Source organism: Nothobranchius furzeri, chromosome 17, assembly GCF_043380555.1.
Source record: "Nothobranchius furzeri strain GRZ-AD chromosome 17, NfurGRZ-RIMD1, whole genome shotgun sequence".
NCBI classification, from domain to species: Eukaryota; Metazoa; Chordata; class Actinopteri; order Cyprinodontiformes; family Nothobranchiidae; genus Nothobranchius; species Nothobranchius furzeri.
The window spans coordinates 57,447,647-57,463,488 of NC_091757.1; the positions used below are offsets into that span (position 1 = coordinate 57,447,647).

General features: G+C 43.1%; 1 protein-coding gene across 1 annotated transcript in view; it reads left to right on the forward strand.

Moving 5' to 3' along the window:
* The first annotated feature begins 1,281 nt into the window (after window positions 1–1,281).
* Window positions 1,282–15,842, forward strand: part of aacs (acetoacetyl-CoA synthetase) — a 68,564-nt gene continuing 54,003 nt past the window's right edge. The window contains exons 1-4 of the mRNA XM_054731682.2: window positions 1,282–1,566; window positions 4,117–4,220; window positions 9,492–9,612; window positions 11,426–11,539. Of these exons, the coding sequence (XP_054587657.1) occupies window positions 1,428–1,566; window positions 4,117–4,220; window positions 9,492–9,612; window positions 11,426–11,539 (478 nt within the window). The 5' untranslated portion in view covers window positions 1,282–1,427. The remainder of the gene's footprint in view (window positions 1,567–4,116; window positions 4,221–9,491; window positions 9,613–11,425; window positions 11,540–15,842) is intronic.

A 15,842-nucleotide genomic window follows, 5' to 3' on the forward strand; every position in this document is an offset into this window, starting at 1 on the left:
AAGAAACTCCATAAGCATCCTGTTGTGTGCTGCAAACCACTGCCTGACTACAGCAGAGTGATGGAAGCTAACATTATCCCAAACCACTACATACATTGTCCGATTGTTACCAGGACACACACCAGTTTTCATTAGTGTGAGATAAGGTTCACCTGAGAAAAGTAATCTATGGAGATTTCCATGGAAACTCCTTTAAAATAGGGTTTTCAAAATGGGTGTACAAAGTGTTCGACAAGATGTTCAACAGTTTTGAGTGAAATGACACGAGCAGTGAAATGAAGACTATTCAGCGTCAGCCTGAAGAAGCCGGCAGCCGTCTGCAAAACTGTAGCTATAAAACAGGTAAACAAAACTGTTTCTATGTTTAAAAAGAACGAACGCATGGAAGACTATTAGTTGTAAGGACAATGACTATTCAGCCGGTACAAGTATAAATAATTGTGACATTCATGATAAAAGCAAGGAGATAGTGATGAATAGCAAGTCAAAAGTGACCATTCTTTAGATATTTGTACTTAACTGCATACATGTCTTTGGATGAAATGAACATGAAACCGCCACTAGGTTGTGCCAAAACGACTACATGTTGTGGAGGTTGAACTAACTGTTGTGCAAAGTTTAATTCTGTTGTGAGAAATGCACCAAAGCAACTGAGATCAACTGTATTATTAGCTGCAAAGTGAGTCATATTGAGAACACCCAGTTTGCATAAATATCTGATTGAAAAATAATATGGCAATATATCTGCAATGCGGCGTTTGTTTGAGCCTTTAAAAATGTTCAAGTATCGGTGTTCGATATCGGCTTTATTGCAGATATCTATAGTCTCTTAACTGGTAATTTGCGATATCAGTGTAAACCAATATAATAAAGAGTTCTGCCCTCTTAAAAAATTAAATAAAAGAAAAAGGATATTATTTTAGTTAACTAACATCACATATAATTTCTCCTTTGCATAAACAACTTGAACATCTCTTCAAGTTCCCTGATATTTGCCTAAGACATTTATTTAATTTCATTCTGATAAAATGTATTGTTCATTATTACAGCAGATGAATAATTTTGTTGCACGCGCGTTTCACATTCTCATAATTATTTATCATTCATGCGGCTGAGAGTTTTGTTCTCTACTGGTGAGGTCGTCCGATCCTTTTGGCAACAGTGTTGAACATTGTTGATCTTGAACACTTGTACGCAACTGTACGTCATGACGCCAGGGCGTGGCCTTTCTGTTTTGTGGGCAGCCCCACGCCACGCCCATCTAGCGGAGTCTCGCGCATGTTGTCCCATGCAGTTCAAACCAAGCAAGCTAGCCGTCGCGCTCACACGAGTTATCGGCTCCCCCTTCTAGGAGCAGCCGACCTTTGCTAGGAGCTCTACGGGCTTGTTTATTAGTGTTTCGCAGCCGCCAGAAGGACGCAACAAGGATGTCCAAAGACACGGAAGGGAAGAGCGAGAAAATAATGGATATGGACACCAAAGTGTTGTGGTATCCGGACTCCAAGAGGAATACACAGATGGACAAGTTTAGGATGCAGGTCAACGCGGACTACGGGCTTAATCTGGGTGAGTGAAGAGGAGAGGAGAGGGGGCGTTGAAGGGATTTCACTGAGCTGGTTAGTGGTTCCCTCCACCAGCTTATTATTACCATTATGAACCTGCATGCAGCGCTGGGACCTGGCTGCTAAACACAAACACCAGACATCTCTGCACTAGCATTAGCACGCCTTCCGATCCCTTTATCGCTCCTTCTTCAGCAGCAATGAACCATTTACCACTCCGGGTTGGCCTGATTGTTGTGAATAATCATTACCAAGCTTCCCAGCCTGCAGAGCTGCTAGCCTGAGAGATAGCATGTTTTTGTTACACACTGCCGCTGCTCGGTGGAATGCAGAAGAACGTGCTGATCTATCCTCTTCTATCTATCCATCAGATGTTCCTGAGGCATTTAAAACAGGGTGCAGTTATGAATATAAGTGTAAATGCCTAATGCGTTTAGTCCCATCATAAGGAAGGTTTCTGCACTAAACATCCAGAACCACAAAGCGTTTCCAGTCCAGCTGTCCTCTTTACTACTGTTTTAGCATGACCATGGATGAGTGATGAATGTGCACCAGCAAGTAGGAGAGGATGTTTTAAACCAAAGCTGGAGATGGAGTCCCTGCAGGCCACATCTGCATTTCCATTGCTGGCACTTGGTGGACCTCGAGCAGCTAAAACACGTTTTATCAATTCCAAAAACAACCTGACCTTTACAGGCACTGGTGCAAAGTTACCAGTAACAGCCTAATAGATTAGATTTTCTTTTGTTCCATAGTTTCTTTAAAGGATTTGAAGGTTAAATAAACATTTAAAACTCTTTTTGACTTAAAAGTGGAACTACCTGTCTCCCCCTTAAGGCCATCGGATCTCTGAACTCCTTACCACTGAAGAGCAATAATCTAGTTTCTTTTCATTTCAGAACTTTAGTTACGTTTTGCCTTAAATTTGATGTTTCTGGCTCCTCAGTCTCCTTTTATTTGTATTCTTCAGGTGTTTTTTATGTTTCATTAATACTCACAAGGTGTTGCAGAGAGTAAATGTCATTCTGATTAAATATCCCTGAAAGCTTGATGTTGCCCCTGCAGGTTTACCTTTTCCTCCAGCTCTATCCCCTCCTGCCATGGATACAGGTTTAAACAAACCTTCATTGGGTTTCTGACACCTTTCTGCTGGAAATGTCTTCAATGCTTTTGGCAGTTTCCAGCAACAGTAAAGGCTAGAAAATATCTGTAATGTTGTAATTAAACTGAACTTAATTATAAGTCTATGGCCAGATGCTTCCTGTACACATCCGGGTGGTAAAGGCGGTAAAAGCTGCTGCAACCTAGCAGTCGGAGTTGGAATTGCACCACGCATGAAACACATTCAACGTTTGCATATAAAAATAAATCAATACACTGCTTTTAAATATAAATTCAGTATCGTAACACAAAAATTGATATCAGTAATAAAACTGAATTGAATGAATCTTTATTATCCTACAACTGAGACATATGTTGCTGTGCTCCCATAACAACAAGGAGTATATGAGTAAAACAGGTCGGTTATACACTGTACTTATGCTAGGCAGTCATTCAATTCAGTATAATTGCTTAGTTCCAATTCACAACACGTCACCTTAAGGTGTGCTACAAAGCAAACAACTCAGTTGAAAATACTTATTATATACTTATTATAAAGCTTGGGCTTAGCACCAGAGCTGTGATGGAGAAAAACTACAAAGATGGCGTCTGCTCAATTAAAACGACTTGAGCATCAGCTTCGAACAATTTAGACTTGAGCTTTTATTTGAGACATGGACGTAGTTGAGTCTTTTTTTTTTTAAGGATATATTTGCTTCTTCTTCCTTGTTGGTTTATGGTGGACTTATCTTTTTTCTCTTTTATTTTATTTTTCCTTCTTTTTATTTTTTTATTTATTTTGTCTTTTTTTCTATTTTCTTCTTTTTTTTCTTTTTTCCTTTTCTTTATTTTCCATTTTTTCATTTTCTCTCATTTTTTCTTTAAATTATTTTTAATTGATTTTCCTGCTTTGAGTGATTTAGACTTGAGCTTTTATTTGAGACATGGACGTAGTTGAGTCATTTGTTTAAAAAAAAAGGATGTATTTGCTTCTTCTTTGTTGGTGTATGGTGGACTTATCAAATTGCTGATTTCTGTACTGATGATGATTTGCTGCTCTGATTGGTCCTAGCACTGTCCAATTGCGTGCAGAGACAGTATGAAAGACAATCGTAGATTCTGTCCCACGCCTGAGTTGTTTCAATGGCTTGTGGCCAGACTACATATTTACATGGGATTGCGATAGGGACATGCTTATTGATGTGGTTCTAATGATATGGCTGATTGTTGAACCTACCTACAGACCCACTGAGATTTCTCTTTGTCTCTAATCTTTAGAGGATGAGTAGAAGTCAGTGGAGAACAAAGCTCTGATTGTTTATCGTTTGGTTTATTTAAAGGTTTTTAGTAAAATACGGTAAACACCTGAAGGCAAGTGGTCGGCTGTATCTGTTCTGATAGCGGTTTGAGCTAAACTTTACCCCGTTGTACTCACTGACTCTCTGTTTTCTAGTGAACTACAGCGACCTTTACCAGTGGTCAGTGGACAATTACCCCGAGTTCTGGGCCCAGGTGTGGTGCTTCTGTGGAGTCGTCAGCTCCAAGACCTATGAGGAGGTGAGCCCAACAGAGGAAGAAAGATTATTTGTAGTTTTTGTTAGAGAGGTCCCGATCAGGTTTTTTTGCCCTCGAGTCCGAGTCATTTGATTTTGAGAATGTGCCGATACCGAGTCCCGATCCGATACTTTTGATACATAAAAAAAAAAATAAGAAAAGGAAGAAACAGTTCCAGAATGTTCCTTATTTTTTATTTAATTACCTTTTTATTTTAATTTTTAACAACAGATCACTTCTGTGAGGTAGCTTGAACAACCAAGTAATAAATAACAAATTCTTCACTTTTGGACTTTATTGCAAATATAAAACGTCTAATATAAAAACAGATAGCACTTCAACTTAAAATACCTGGCAGGGGTCTATTTAGCCTCGGCCCCCAAAATGCTTAGATACGCCCCTGGGCATGGGACGGAGGTTTGAAGATGATCTGAACTGTATCAACTATATAAATACTACATGCTGATAAAGTATTGCTTTATACAGGTACACACATGTAGTGGGATCAATCTACCTACGTTTTATTTTTGAAGAACTTTGTTTTGTTTTCTTGGTCTTTATTTTCCTGTCTTCCTGTCCTGTCTGTCTCTGATCTTCCTGTCCTGTCTGTCTCTGATCTTCCTGCCCTGTCTGTCTCTGATCTTCCTGTCCTGTGTGTCTCTGATCTTCCTGTCCTGTCTGTCTCTGATCTTCCTGTCCTGTCTGTCTCTGATCTTCCTGTCCTGTCTGTCTCTGATCTTCCTGTCCTGTCTGTCTCTGATCTTCCTGTCCCGTCTGTCTCTGATCTTCCTGTCCCGTCTGTCTCTGATCTTCCTGTCCTGTCTGTCTCTGATCTTCCTGTCTGTCTCTGATCTTCCTGTCCTGTCTGTCTCTGATCTTCCTGTCCTGTCTGTCTCTGATCTTCCTGTCCTGTCTGTCTCTGATCTTCCTGTCCCGTCTGTCTCTGATCTTCCTGTCCTGTCTGTCTCTGATCTTCCTGTCTGTCTCTGATCTTCCTGTCCTGTCTGTCTCTGATCTTCCTGTCCTGTCTGTCTCTGATCTTCCTGTCCTGTCTGTCTCTGATCTTCCTGTCCTGTCTGTCTCTGATCTTCCTGTCCCGTCTGTCTCTGATCTTCCTGTCCCGTCTGTCTCTGATCTTCCTGTCCTGTCTGTCTCTGATCTTCCTGTCCTGTGTGTCTCTGATCTTCCTGTCCTGTCTGTCTCTGATCTTCCTGTCCTGTCTGTCTCTGATCTTCCTGTCCCGTCTGTCTCTGATCTTCCTGTCCCGTCTGTCTCTGATCTTCCTGTCCCGTCTGTCTCTGATCTTCCTGTCCCGTCTGTCTCTGATCTTCCTGTCCCGTCTGTCTCTGATCTTCCTGTCCCGTCTGTCTCTGATCTTCCTGTCCTGTCTGTCTCTGATCTTCCTGTCCTGTCTGTCTCTGATCTTCCTGTCCTGTCTGTCTCTGATCTTCCTGTCCTGTCTGTCTCTGATCTTCCTGTCCTGTCTGTCTCTGATCTTCCTGTCCTGTCTGTCTCTGATCTTCCTGTCCTGTCTGTCTCTGATCTTCCTGTCCTGTCTGTCTCTGATCTTCCTGTCCTGTCTGTCTCTGATCTTCCTGTCTGTCTCTGATCTTCCTGTCTGTCTCTGATCTTCCTGTCCTGTCTGTCTCTGATCTTCCTGTCCCGTCTGTCTCTGATCGTCCTGTCCTGTCTGTCTCTGATCTTCCTGTCCTGTCTGTATCTGATCTTCCTGTCCTGTCTGTCTCTGATCTTCCTGTCTGTCTCTGATCTTCCTGTCCTGTCTGTCTCTGATCTTCCTGTCTGTCTCTGATCTTCCTGTCCCGTCTGTCTCTGATCTTCCTGTCTGTCTCTGATCTTCCTGTCCTGTCTGTCTCTGATCTTCCTGTCCCGTCTGTCTCTGATCTTCCTGTCCCGTCTGTCTCTGATCTTCCTGTCCTGTCTGTCTCTGATCTTCCTGTCCTGTCTGTCTCTGATCTTCCTGTCTGTCTCTGATCTTCCTGTCTGTCTCTGATCTTCCTGTCTGTCTCTGATCTTCCTGTCTATCTCTGATCTTCCTGTCCTGTCTGTCTCTGATCTTCCTGTCCTGTCTGTCTCTGATCTTCCTGTCCCGTCTGTCTCTGATCTTCCTGTCCTGTCTGTCTCTGATCTTCCTGTCCTGTCTGTCTCTGATCTTCCTGTCTGTCTCTGATCTTCCTGTCCTGTCTGTCTCTGATCTTCCTGTCTGTCTCTGTTCTTCCTGTCTGTCTCTGATCTTCCTGTCCTGTCTGTCTCTGATCTTCCTGTCCTGTCTGTCTCTGATCTTCCTGTCCCGTCTGTCTCTGATCGTCCTGTCCTGTCTGTCTCTGATCTTCCTGTCCTGTCTGTCTCTGATCTTCCTGTCCTGTCTGTCTCTGATCTTCCTGTCCTGTCTGTCTCTGATCTTCCTGTCCTGTCTGTCTCTGATCTTCCTGTCCTGTCTGTCTCTGATCTTCCTGTCCTGTCTGTCTCTGATCTTCCTGTCCTGTCTGTCTCTGATCTTCCTGTCCCGTCTGTCTCTGATCTTCCTGTCTGTGTCTGATCTTCCTGTCCTGTCTGTCTCTGATCTTCCTGTCCTGTCTGTCTCTGATCTTCCTGTCCTGTCTGTCTCTGATCTTCCTGTCCTGTCTGTCTCTGATCTTCCTGTCCCGTCTGTCTCTGATCTTCCTGTCCCGTCTGTCTCTGATCTTCCTGTCCCGTCTGTCTCTGATCGTCCTGTCCCGTCTGTCTCTGATCTTCCTGTCCTGTCTGTCTCTGATCTTCCTGTCCTGTCTGTCTCTGATCTTCCTGTCCTGTCTGTCTCTGATCTTCCTATCCTGTCTGTCTCTGATCTTCCTGTCCTGTCTGTCTCTGATCTTCCTGTCCCGTCTGTCTCTGATCTTCCTGTCCCGTCTGTCTCTGATCTTCCTGTCCTGTCTGTCTCTGATCTTCCTGTCCTGTCTGTCTCTGATCTTCCTGTCCTGTCTGTCTCTGATCTTCTTGTCCTGTCTGTCTCTGATCTTCCTGTCCTGTCTGTCTCTGATCTTCCTGTCCCGTCTGTCTCTGATCTTCCTGTCCTGTCTGTCTCTGATCTTCCTGTCCTGTCTGTCTATGATCGTCCTGTCCTGTCTGTCTATGATCTTCCTGTCTGTCTCTGATCTTCCTGTCCTGTCTGTCTCTGATCTTCCTGTCTGTCTCTGATCTTCCTGTCTTGTCTGTCTCTTATCTTCCTGTCCTGTCTGTCTCTGATCTTCCTGTCCTGTATGTCTCTGATCTTCCTGTCCTGTCTGTCTCTGATCTTCCTGTCCTGTCTGTCTCTGATCTTCCTGTCCTGTCTGTCTCTGATCTTCCTGTCCTGTCTGTCTCTGATCTTCCTGTCCCGTCTGTCTCTGATCTTCCTGTCCTGTCTGTCTCTGATCTTCCTGTCCCGTCTGTCTCTGATCTTCCTGTCTGTCTCTGATCTTCCTGTCCCGTCTGTCTCTGATCGTCCTGTCCTGTCTGTCTCTGATCTTCCTGTCTGTCTCTGATCTTCCTGTCCTGTCTGTCTCTGATCTTCCTGTCTGTCTCTGATCTTCCTGTCCTGTCTGTCTCTTATCTTCCTGTCCTGTCTGTCTCTTATCTTCCTGTCCTGTCTGTCTCTGATCTTCCTGTCCTGTCTGTCTCTGATCTTCCTGTCCCGTCTGTCTCTGATCTTCCTGTCCTGTCTGTCTCTGATCTTCCTGTCCTGTCTGTCTCTGATCTTCCTGTCCTGTCTGTCTCTGATCTTCCTGTCCTGTCTGTCTCTGATCTTCCTGTCCTGTCTGTCTCTGATCTTCCTGTCCTGTCTGTCTCTGATCTTCCTGTCCTGTCTGTCTCTGATCTTCCTGTCCTGTATGTCTCTGATCTTCCTGTCCTGTCTGTCTCTGATCTTCCTGTCCTGTCTGTCTCTGATCTTCCTGTCCTGTCTGTCTCTGATCTTCCTGTCTGTCTCTGATCTTCCTGTCCTGTCTGTCTCTGATCTTCCTGTCCTGTCTGTCTCTGATCTTCCTGTCCTGTCTGTCTCTGATCTTCCTGTCCTGTCTGTCTCTGATCTTCCTGTCTGTCTCTGATCTTCCTGTCCTGTCTGTCTCTGATCTTCCTGTCCTGTCTGTCTCTGATCTTCCTGTCCTGTCTGTCTCTGATCTTCCTGTCCTGTCTGTCTCTGATCTTCCTGTCCTGTCTGTCTCTGATCTTCCTGTCCCGTCTGTCTCTGATCTTCCTGTCCTGTCTGTCTCTGATCTTCCTGTCCTGTCTGTCTCTGATCTTCCTGTCCTGTCTGTCTCTGATCTTCCTGTCCCGTCTGTCTCTGATCTTCCTGTCCCGTCTGTCTCTGATCTTCCTGTCCTGTCTGTCTCTGATCTTCCTGTCCCGTCTGTCTCTGATCTTCCTGTCTGTCTCTGATCTTCCTGTCCTGTCTGTCTCTGATCTTCCTGTCCCGTCTGTCTCTGATCTTCCTGTCCTGTCTGTCTCTGATCTTCCTGTCCTGTCTGTCTCTGATCTTCCTGTCCTGTCTGTCTCTGATCTTCCTGTCCTGTCTGTCTCTGATCTTCCTGTCCCGTCTGTCTCTGATCTTCCTGTCTGTCTCTGATCTTCCTGTCCTGTCTGTCTCTGATCTTCCTGTCCCGTCTGTCTCTGATCTTCCTGTCTGTCTCTGATCTTCCTGTCCCGTCTGTCTCTGATCTTCCTGTCCTGTCTGTCTCTGATCTTCCTGTCTGTCTCTGATCTTCCTGTCCCGTCTGTCTCTGATCTTCCTGTCCCGTCTGTCTCTGATCTTCCTGTCCCGTCTGTCTCTGATCTTCCTGTCCCGTCTGTCTCTGATCTTCCTGTCCCATCTGTCTCTGATCTTCCTGTCCTGTCTGTCTCTGATCTTCCTGAAATGAAAAATCCTTTTGCTTTTTAACCGATTCTAAATCTGCACTTGTCTGTTTTTAAATCACTGATCAGTTGCAAGAAACAGCAACTTTAATGAGAAAATAAATGTTTTCAATGCTGCGTCGTCATGCTGACACGCCTTTTTCACACACATCAACGGGCCGACCACATGTTCTCGCCCACAAAATCCTTCTCAATATTTGTCCAAGGAGACGTTTCCAGGACACATTTAACCACTCAGTCAAACATTTCCGAGCACAATTATTTACCTAATTTGGAAAATGTCAACTATTACTGACAACACATTTCTTTTTTAGATGTTCTGTTTGATTTTTTTCCTTCTAAGTAAATTATTAGCTGTTTGATGTATTGCCATGGCTTGCGTTCCAGGTGATAGACTCGTCCAAGCGAATCTCAGATGTCCCAGAGTGGTTTAAAGGGTCTCGACTCAACTACGCCGAGAATCTGCTCAAACACGCTGACCAGGACAAGGTGGCTGTCTACGCTGCAAGTATGTGTGAAACACTAACGTTATGTTTACATTTCTGAATGTTGTTTACATGTAAAAAAGATATTTTGGATCTAAAGAGAGAGTAGAAAGCTTCAGTTGATGCAATGGAATTAGATTAACCGCTGCTCTCTTCTACCTCTCAGTAATAAATAGGACCTGTTTTATTGTGTGTGTGTGTGTGTGTGTGTGTGTGTGTGTGTGTGTGTGTGTGTGTAATGTGATTGTAAGAAGATCCACTGGTCACAAAGCAGGAGGCTGTGCATGTCAGCGGACTGTTACTTAAAGAGCGGCTCTGTTCCTGACTGGAGCTCCTCTCAGATATCTTTGTGTTTTTCTTTGTCTCAGTTTCTTATCTTACATCTAAAACCTGCGTTCAAGTGTTAAAGCAGCACTTTTTACACAATAAAGGTTATTTAAAGTCAAATTTTCCCAGAATTATAATCTTTTTTTATTTATTTTTTACAATTAGCAGTTTATAAAGCTAAAAAATACAAATAACTCGTTTTCTATCTTTAAGCAGCTTTCGAAGAACAAAAATGAAAATAATAAAGTAGACAATAGCTGTGTTTCCAGGGCTGAAGCGGAGCAGTACAGATGCAGAAACTCCCGTTGTTGAAAGAGATGTTTAACTTAGAAAATGTGAACGCAATTTTTACCCTTTGATGCATAAAGGTCACTACAGTGGACATGTACTCAAAATTGTTATTTGTTTTTGCTATTAAGCACAGCTGTTGAAGACTTTATTGCATTTGAGCCCCTCCGTTTGGACTTCAGTAAGCCAAGCCAACATATTTCATGCTCAGAATGCACGCTGTCCACTGAGGTGGACATGTAATAAATTATTTGTAAATTATAAAATTTTACAAAAAATATTTGTTGAAATTTGTTTCATTCACACCTAAAGACGAATGAAAAAAATTGTTAAAAAAAATCATGGTTGAAGATCTCATGATTCATGCATCAAAGGGTTAATTGTCAAAAACTCCAGCGAACCAACCCGAGCTGAATCTGTTTCTGAACTCTGAATTTAACTAACTGTTAAATCTTAACTTTCTGCACTGCTCAGTGTTAAAGTCAGGCACCTAAATAAAGTTACAGCATTTTTCATGCAGATGTTATCAGTGAACTTAAAAATACCTTTAAACTATATTCTTTAAACTATATCGGGCTGCCGGGGGATGTGCCTGACTTTAAATCCACGATGTATAAAAACTGATAAACATCAGCCCGATACACCGGCCGACCGATATGTAGGTCTAGCCCTACGGCTGATCTAGCAGGTGGAACTGGTTCAGGATCTGTGGGTTCCCCGACTTTTATCACTCAGAGCTGGCACCCGACGTCTTTAGCTGCACTGCTACTTTATCCGTGTCCCATGTTAACTAGATAAAATATGTCAACACGACTGGTCCCTTATTTTGTGTTCTCTATGTAGAGGTAGGCGTTCTACCGAAAATATACGGTTAATGACGTTTATTTCTATGGTTTTATCTCGCCCGTATCAATATGTTGGCTATTTGAGAATAAAATGAAAAGGTGTGTGTATGTTGTTCCTGCGGCAGCAATGATATCCAAGATGGTCCTAAACAGTTGTTAAAGGACATTTATGGGAACTGGCTCCTCCTTGACCAGATCTACCACCGCCACCTGCTGAAGTTTCTATCGACCCGTTCCTGCATGTCTACTGAGGAAAAGCGATTTCAAAATCTATGTTGCTGTCGTCCTTTTGCCCAGTCCTAATTTACTGTAAAACATTTCTGTTGCAAATCCAGTTTAGTGTTTTTTATTGTTTAGTTTTGTGTTTGTGAACCAGGAGAAGGCAAGGAGGAGGTTGTGAAGGTGACATTTGGAGAGCTGAGGCGTGATGTGGCGTTATTTGCTGCAGCCATGAGGAAGATGGGCATCCGGACTGGAGACAGGGTCGTAGGTGAGTTTTAATGTTGTTGTTGTTTTCCTCCTCATAAAGGAAAACAAACAAGAGAATAACATCCTTACCATGTCAATTTTAGTTTTATTTGCCAAATTAGGATTATCTCCATGCTGCAGACGTTCATACCTCTCTCCTTACATTCTCTCCTGGTGTTCTTACTGCTTCAGTGTCTCCTGTTTTACCTACTATCTGTGTGTGTGTGTGTGTGTGTGTGTGTGTGTGTGTGTGTGTGTGGGTTGGGGTTAGAGTGGGAGAGTTGGTTGCTTTGGCACAAGTTTCATCTCTTTCTGAATGTCACCATTTTTTAGTCCCACCTCACATGTGTACCAGCAGAAACTGCTGAGGCAGCACATCTCTTCTCTACCGTCACACCGATCTGTGTTTGTTCAGCGCACCACCGAGCAGCACCAGTGCAGCGATATTAGCATTTTAATGGACATCAGATCCAAGTTTAGCTAAAGCTTGCTAGAGTTTGAACAGTTTAGAATGTTGTTATTATTATTATTAATATTATTAGCTTTGTCAGTTTTATTTTATTTGTTTATCATTCCATTAACGCCTGCAACACCTAAAAACTTTGGAGAGCGGATGATTAAGGGTCATTTTTGTTAGAAAAACAGTAAAACGCAGTGTTTAAAATGCAGCAGTGGACAGAAGGTTTTCAACTTAATTATTAAACTATTAGAAAAACAATGTTTGTTAAAGAATTTTGGAAAAAATCATGTTTTAGTGAGCACGTTTAGGGTTGACGCCGGCGATCGCTGCTCTTTGAGAAGATGCAGCATCATCTAAAACATAATTTAGTTGTAGCTGATGTTACCAAGGTGACTTTGAAATGTCTGTCAGTAACTAAATGTAAAGTTATCTGTGCAAAACTTTGATCCACCTTTAAAAAAACAGATCTTTCTGAGATCGTATAAACTTCTTCTGTCCTTTGGGACATCAAGGACGGACTCTAGTTTTATTAAGAATGATAATAGATGTAAGAGATGGTTACAAACTGGCTTATAGTCTCTCTCTATATGTAATTTAGTTATTTTATCTATAATATATTGCAACTTCTTCATATTTTAACTCATTTTCTTGAGCCATTATGGGCTAAAATAGCTCTTTACAGGGCTAATGGAAGGCCACCCAGGCTCTATCGCCCCCTGTGGCCAGAATATTTCACTTGCAACTTCAGCCTGGCGGGCCGCTCTGTTGGGGAAAAGACAAAATAGAGCTGACATACCTGGTGCTGCAGACTGCTTCCAGCACGTTTCCTGCATGTTTTAGATCGTGAACTCCGCTGCTTTGTTTAATTCAGTGATGGATCGCTTCTGTAGACAACAATGAATGCTGGAGAGACATTTCAGCTGTTAGATTAAGGAGTTAAAAAGACGAACGCACAGCAAGGAGATAGGTTTTGCGTTTGATTCTGCAAACAGACACTAGGGGGTGCTAAAAGCAAGCCAAACCTGCCTAGTTCCCCTCATGAAAAATCATGTTTTGCCTATTTTACAAAGACAAGCCTGCAGAAGAAGAGCATAGAGACGCTGGACGTATGTGGGAATTTTAAAAAGGTGTAAAACACAAAAATAAACAAAATAATTAAAAAAAGCTTCTGGAAGATTTGCTCAGTTTTACAATGAAATCAGAGTTTATGTCTGGAGACATTTCAACACTCGCATGAGGGGTAACCCCACCCACCACCAGGCCAAATCACCAACATCAACATGAATGATTACTCACACACACACAGAAACATTTGACTTTATGCTGTTATCATGTGTTCATTCCCGAATGTTGGGCATCACTTAGATTGTTAACCCTATAATGGGTTTAACATAGTTTACATAAATAAATTAGGGTTAATTTGTCACAGTGACTCAGCAGTTTTTATCCTGCACACAGTCTGCTGCTTTGACTTGTTTACCTGTGTCATGGAGAGGTTCTGACCTCTAGTGTTTCTGAAGTTATTCACACCAGAATCATGTTTCCAACATCCGTAGCTTCATTTTCTCACGGCTCGTTGTTATAAAGCCTCTCAGTCAAGGGATGGACTCAGTGTGTGTGAAAGTGTGTGTGCTTAGAGGAAAGATGGATAGGGTGGGAGGACAATCCATTAGCTAAACGAGTGGCGCACTGTGGGAGTGTCATTACACAAGATGGGTGGGGCGGGGGGGGGTGCAATAAAAGCAAGAGCAGGACGAGGAGACACTGGCGACTTTATGCCTTCATCCACATCCCTCCTGAAGACTTTCCTCACATCTGTTTGTGCGTGTGTGTGTGCGTGTGTGTGTGTGTGTGTGTGTGTGTGTGTGTGTGTGTGTGTGTGCGCGTGTGTGTGTGTGTGTGTGTGTGTGTGTGTGTGTGTGTGTGTGTGTGCGTGCACTGGAGATGGAATGTCCTTGTCCCCAGATTGCAGCTAAACTGTCAATATCTCAAATCTGGAAGATATATAAGCACTCAGCTGATGAAGTCAGCCATGTTTTGCAGTAGAAGATGACTCTCTCACACACACACACACACACACACACACACACACACACACACACACACACACACACACACACACACACACACACACACACACACACACACACACACACACACACACACACACACACACACACACACACACACTCTCTCTCTCTCTCTCTCTCTCTCTCTCTCTCTCTCTCCTGCATTTTTCATTTAGATGCTTTTACATTTCTTTCATGGTTCCATCCAGGTCCTGAAGCAGCAAAGCAGCTCCAGACCATCACACTGTCTCCACCATGTCTGATGGTTGGGATGATGGTATTAGGGATGTCTGATATTATCAGCCGATATCAGCACAGATAATGCTGAAGTGTGCATGATAGGAGATATGTGGGTTTTTTGTGGGGGTTAGGGTATATCGGTATCAGAAATGAGACTAGAGCTAGACTGTCAGTGTATTGGCTAACTGTAAAACAATGCAAGTATTGAACATTCCTTGTTTTCTTAAAGACCAAGTTCACTTGTTTATTAGAAGAGAATATGAATCCCACAGTGGGGTCATTCACTTGTTACAGCAGCACACACACTGAAGAAAAGTAATAAAGTACAGGTAAATACACAAAGCTATTATTGTAATCTTCAACCACTAAAAACATTGAATAAAAGGAAATGTGGTTTTATTCAGTGATCTCTGGTGTAAATGAATGCCTTGTGAGTCCATCTCTGTGGGGGGAAAGCTCTGGCGCTCCTGTTTCAAGAATTAGAAGTGAGCCAGATCAAGGGGAGCAGAACACGAAGTCTTACTTCCTGATATTTGGACATCTCAACTCTTATTGGCTAACAGCCATTTGACTCTACCACTGACTCCATTTGCTCTGCAACAAAAAACAAGCCGAAGGAGTTCTGATATTTTGTGGAGTTGCTAATGCTAACAGTTAGCTTGTACTAGCCAAAACGTGCTCTGCTCTCTCCTGGTTGCTAAATCAGCAACAGCCATCCCATCACGAGCCTATATGGACGAGTCCATGAATGCTGATTTTCAGTGTGATGTAGATCAGGAAACAGGGGTGTGACCCCGGCTGCACACTGAACGGTTTACTCGCGACAATCACAGCACTCCAGTGCACACTGGGAGAGTCTCAGCTGCGAAGCGGCTTCCCTGCCGTGCTCCTCGACCCGCGAGATCATGCGATCACTCGAGACTTCCCGCCAACCTCCTTGCGAGATCCACTGCCAGGATTAATCACATGAAAAAACACAGTTCTGCGCTTCAGGAACAATGCTGCGAGTGAATAAGCCGTTAGGTCACACGTAAGCATTTCTATGAAATAGCATCGCTGCAATACTTAATTTTGAAAATCACCAGGGATTTTACTCTGAAACTGTGTGTGATTTCCTGTCTAGCGGGATTTTACTCTGAAACTGTGTGTGATTTCCTGTCTAGCCCTACGCTCACTGCAGCAGTTGGTGCATCCCAGAAGCGGCTCGCGGAGCATGATGCTATCGTTAGCGGCGCGTCTGAAATTGCCGCGTCGCGGCTGGTTTGTTACACTCTATAAAAGATTGTATTTGAAGCAGCCGCTGATGCTTCCAGTGCGCAGTAGGGGCAAGACTGTTTTCACGTTTGATCTGCATGTTAAACTCATGATGATCAGATTTTATAAACAAGTCAAAAACGGTTTCTCAGTGAACTTGGACTTTGACTGCAGATTAAACGAGACGCACACCTTCAAAAACGTCCCTTATTTTTCTCGTCAATCCACAGAGAAAATCCTCAAAGATTTCAGGATCAGAAAACCGTTTTTAGGTAAATATGAAACGGGTCACGGTGTTACTT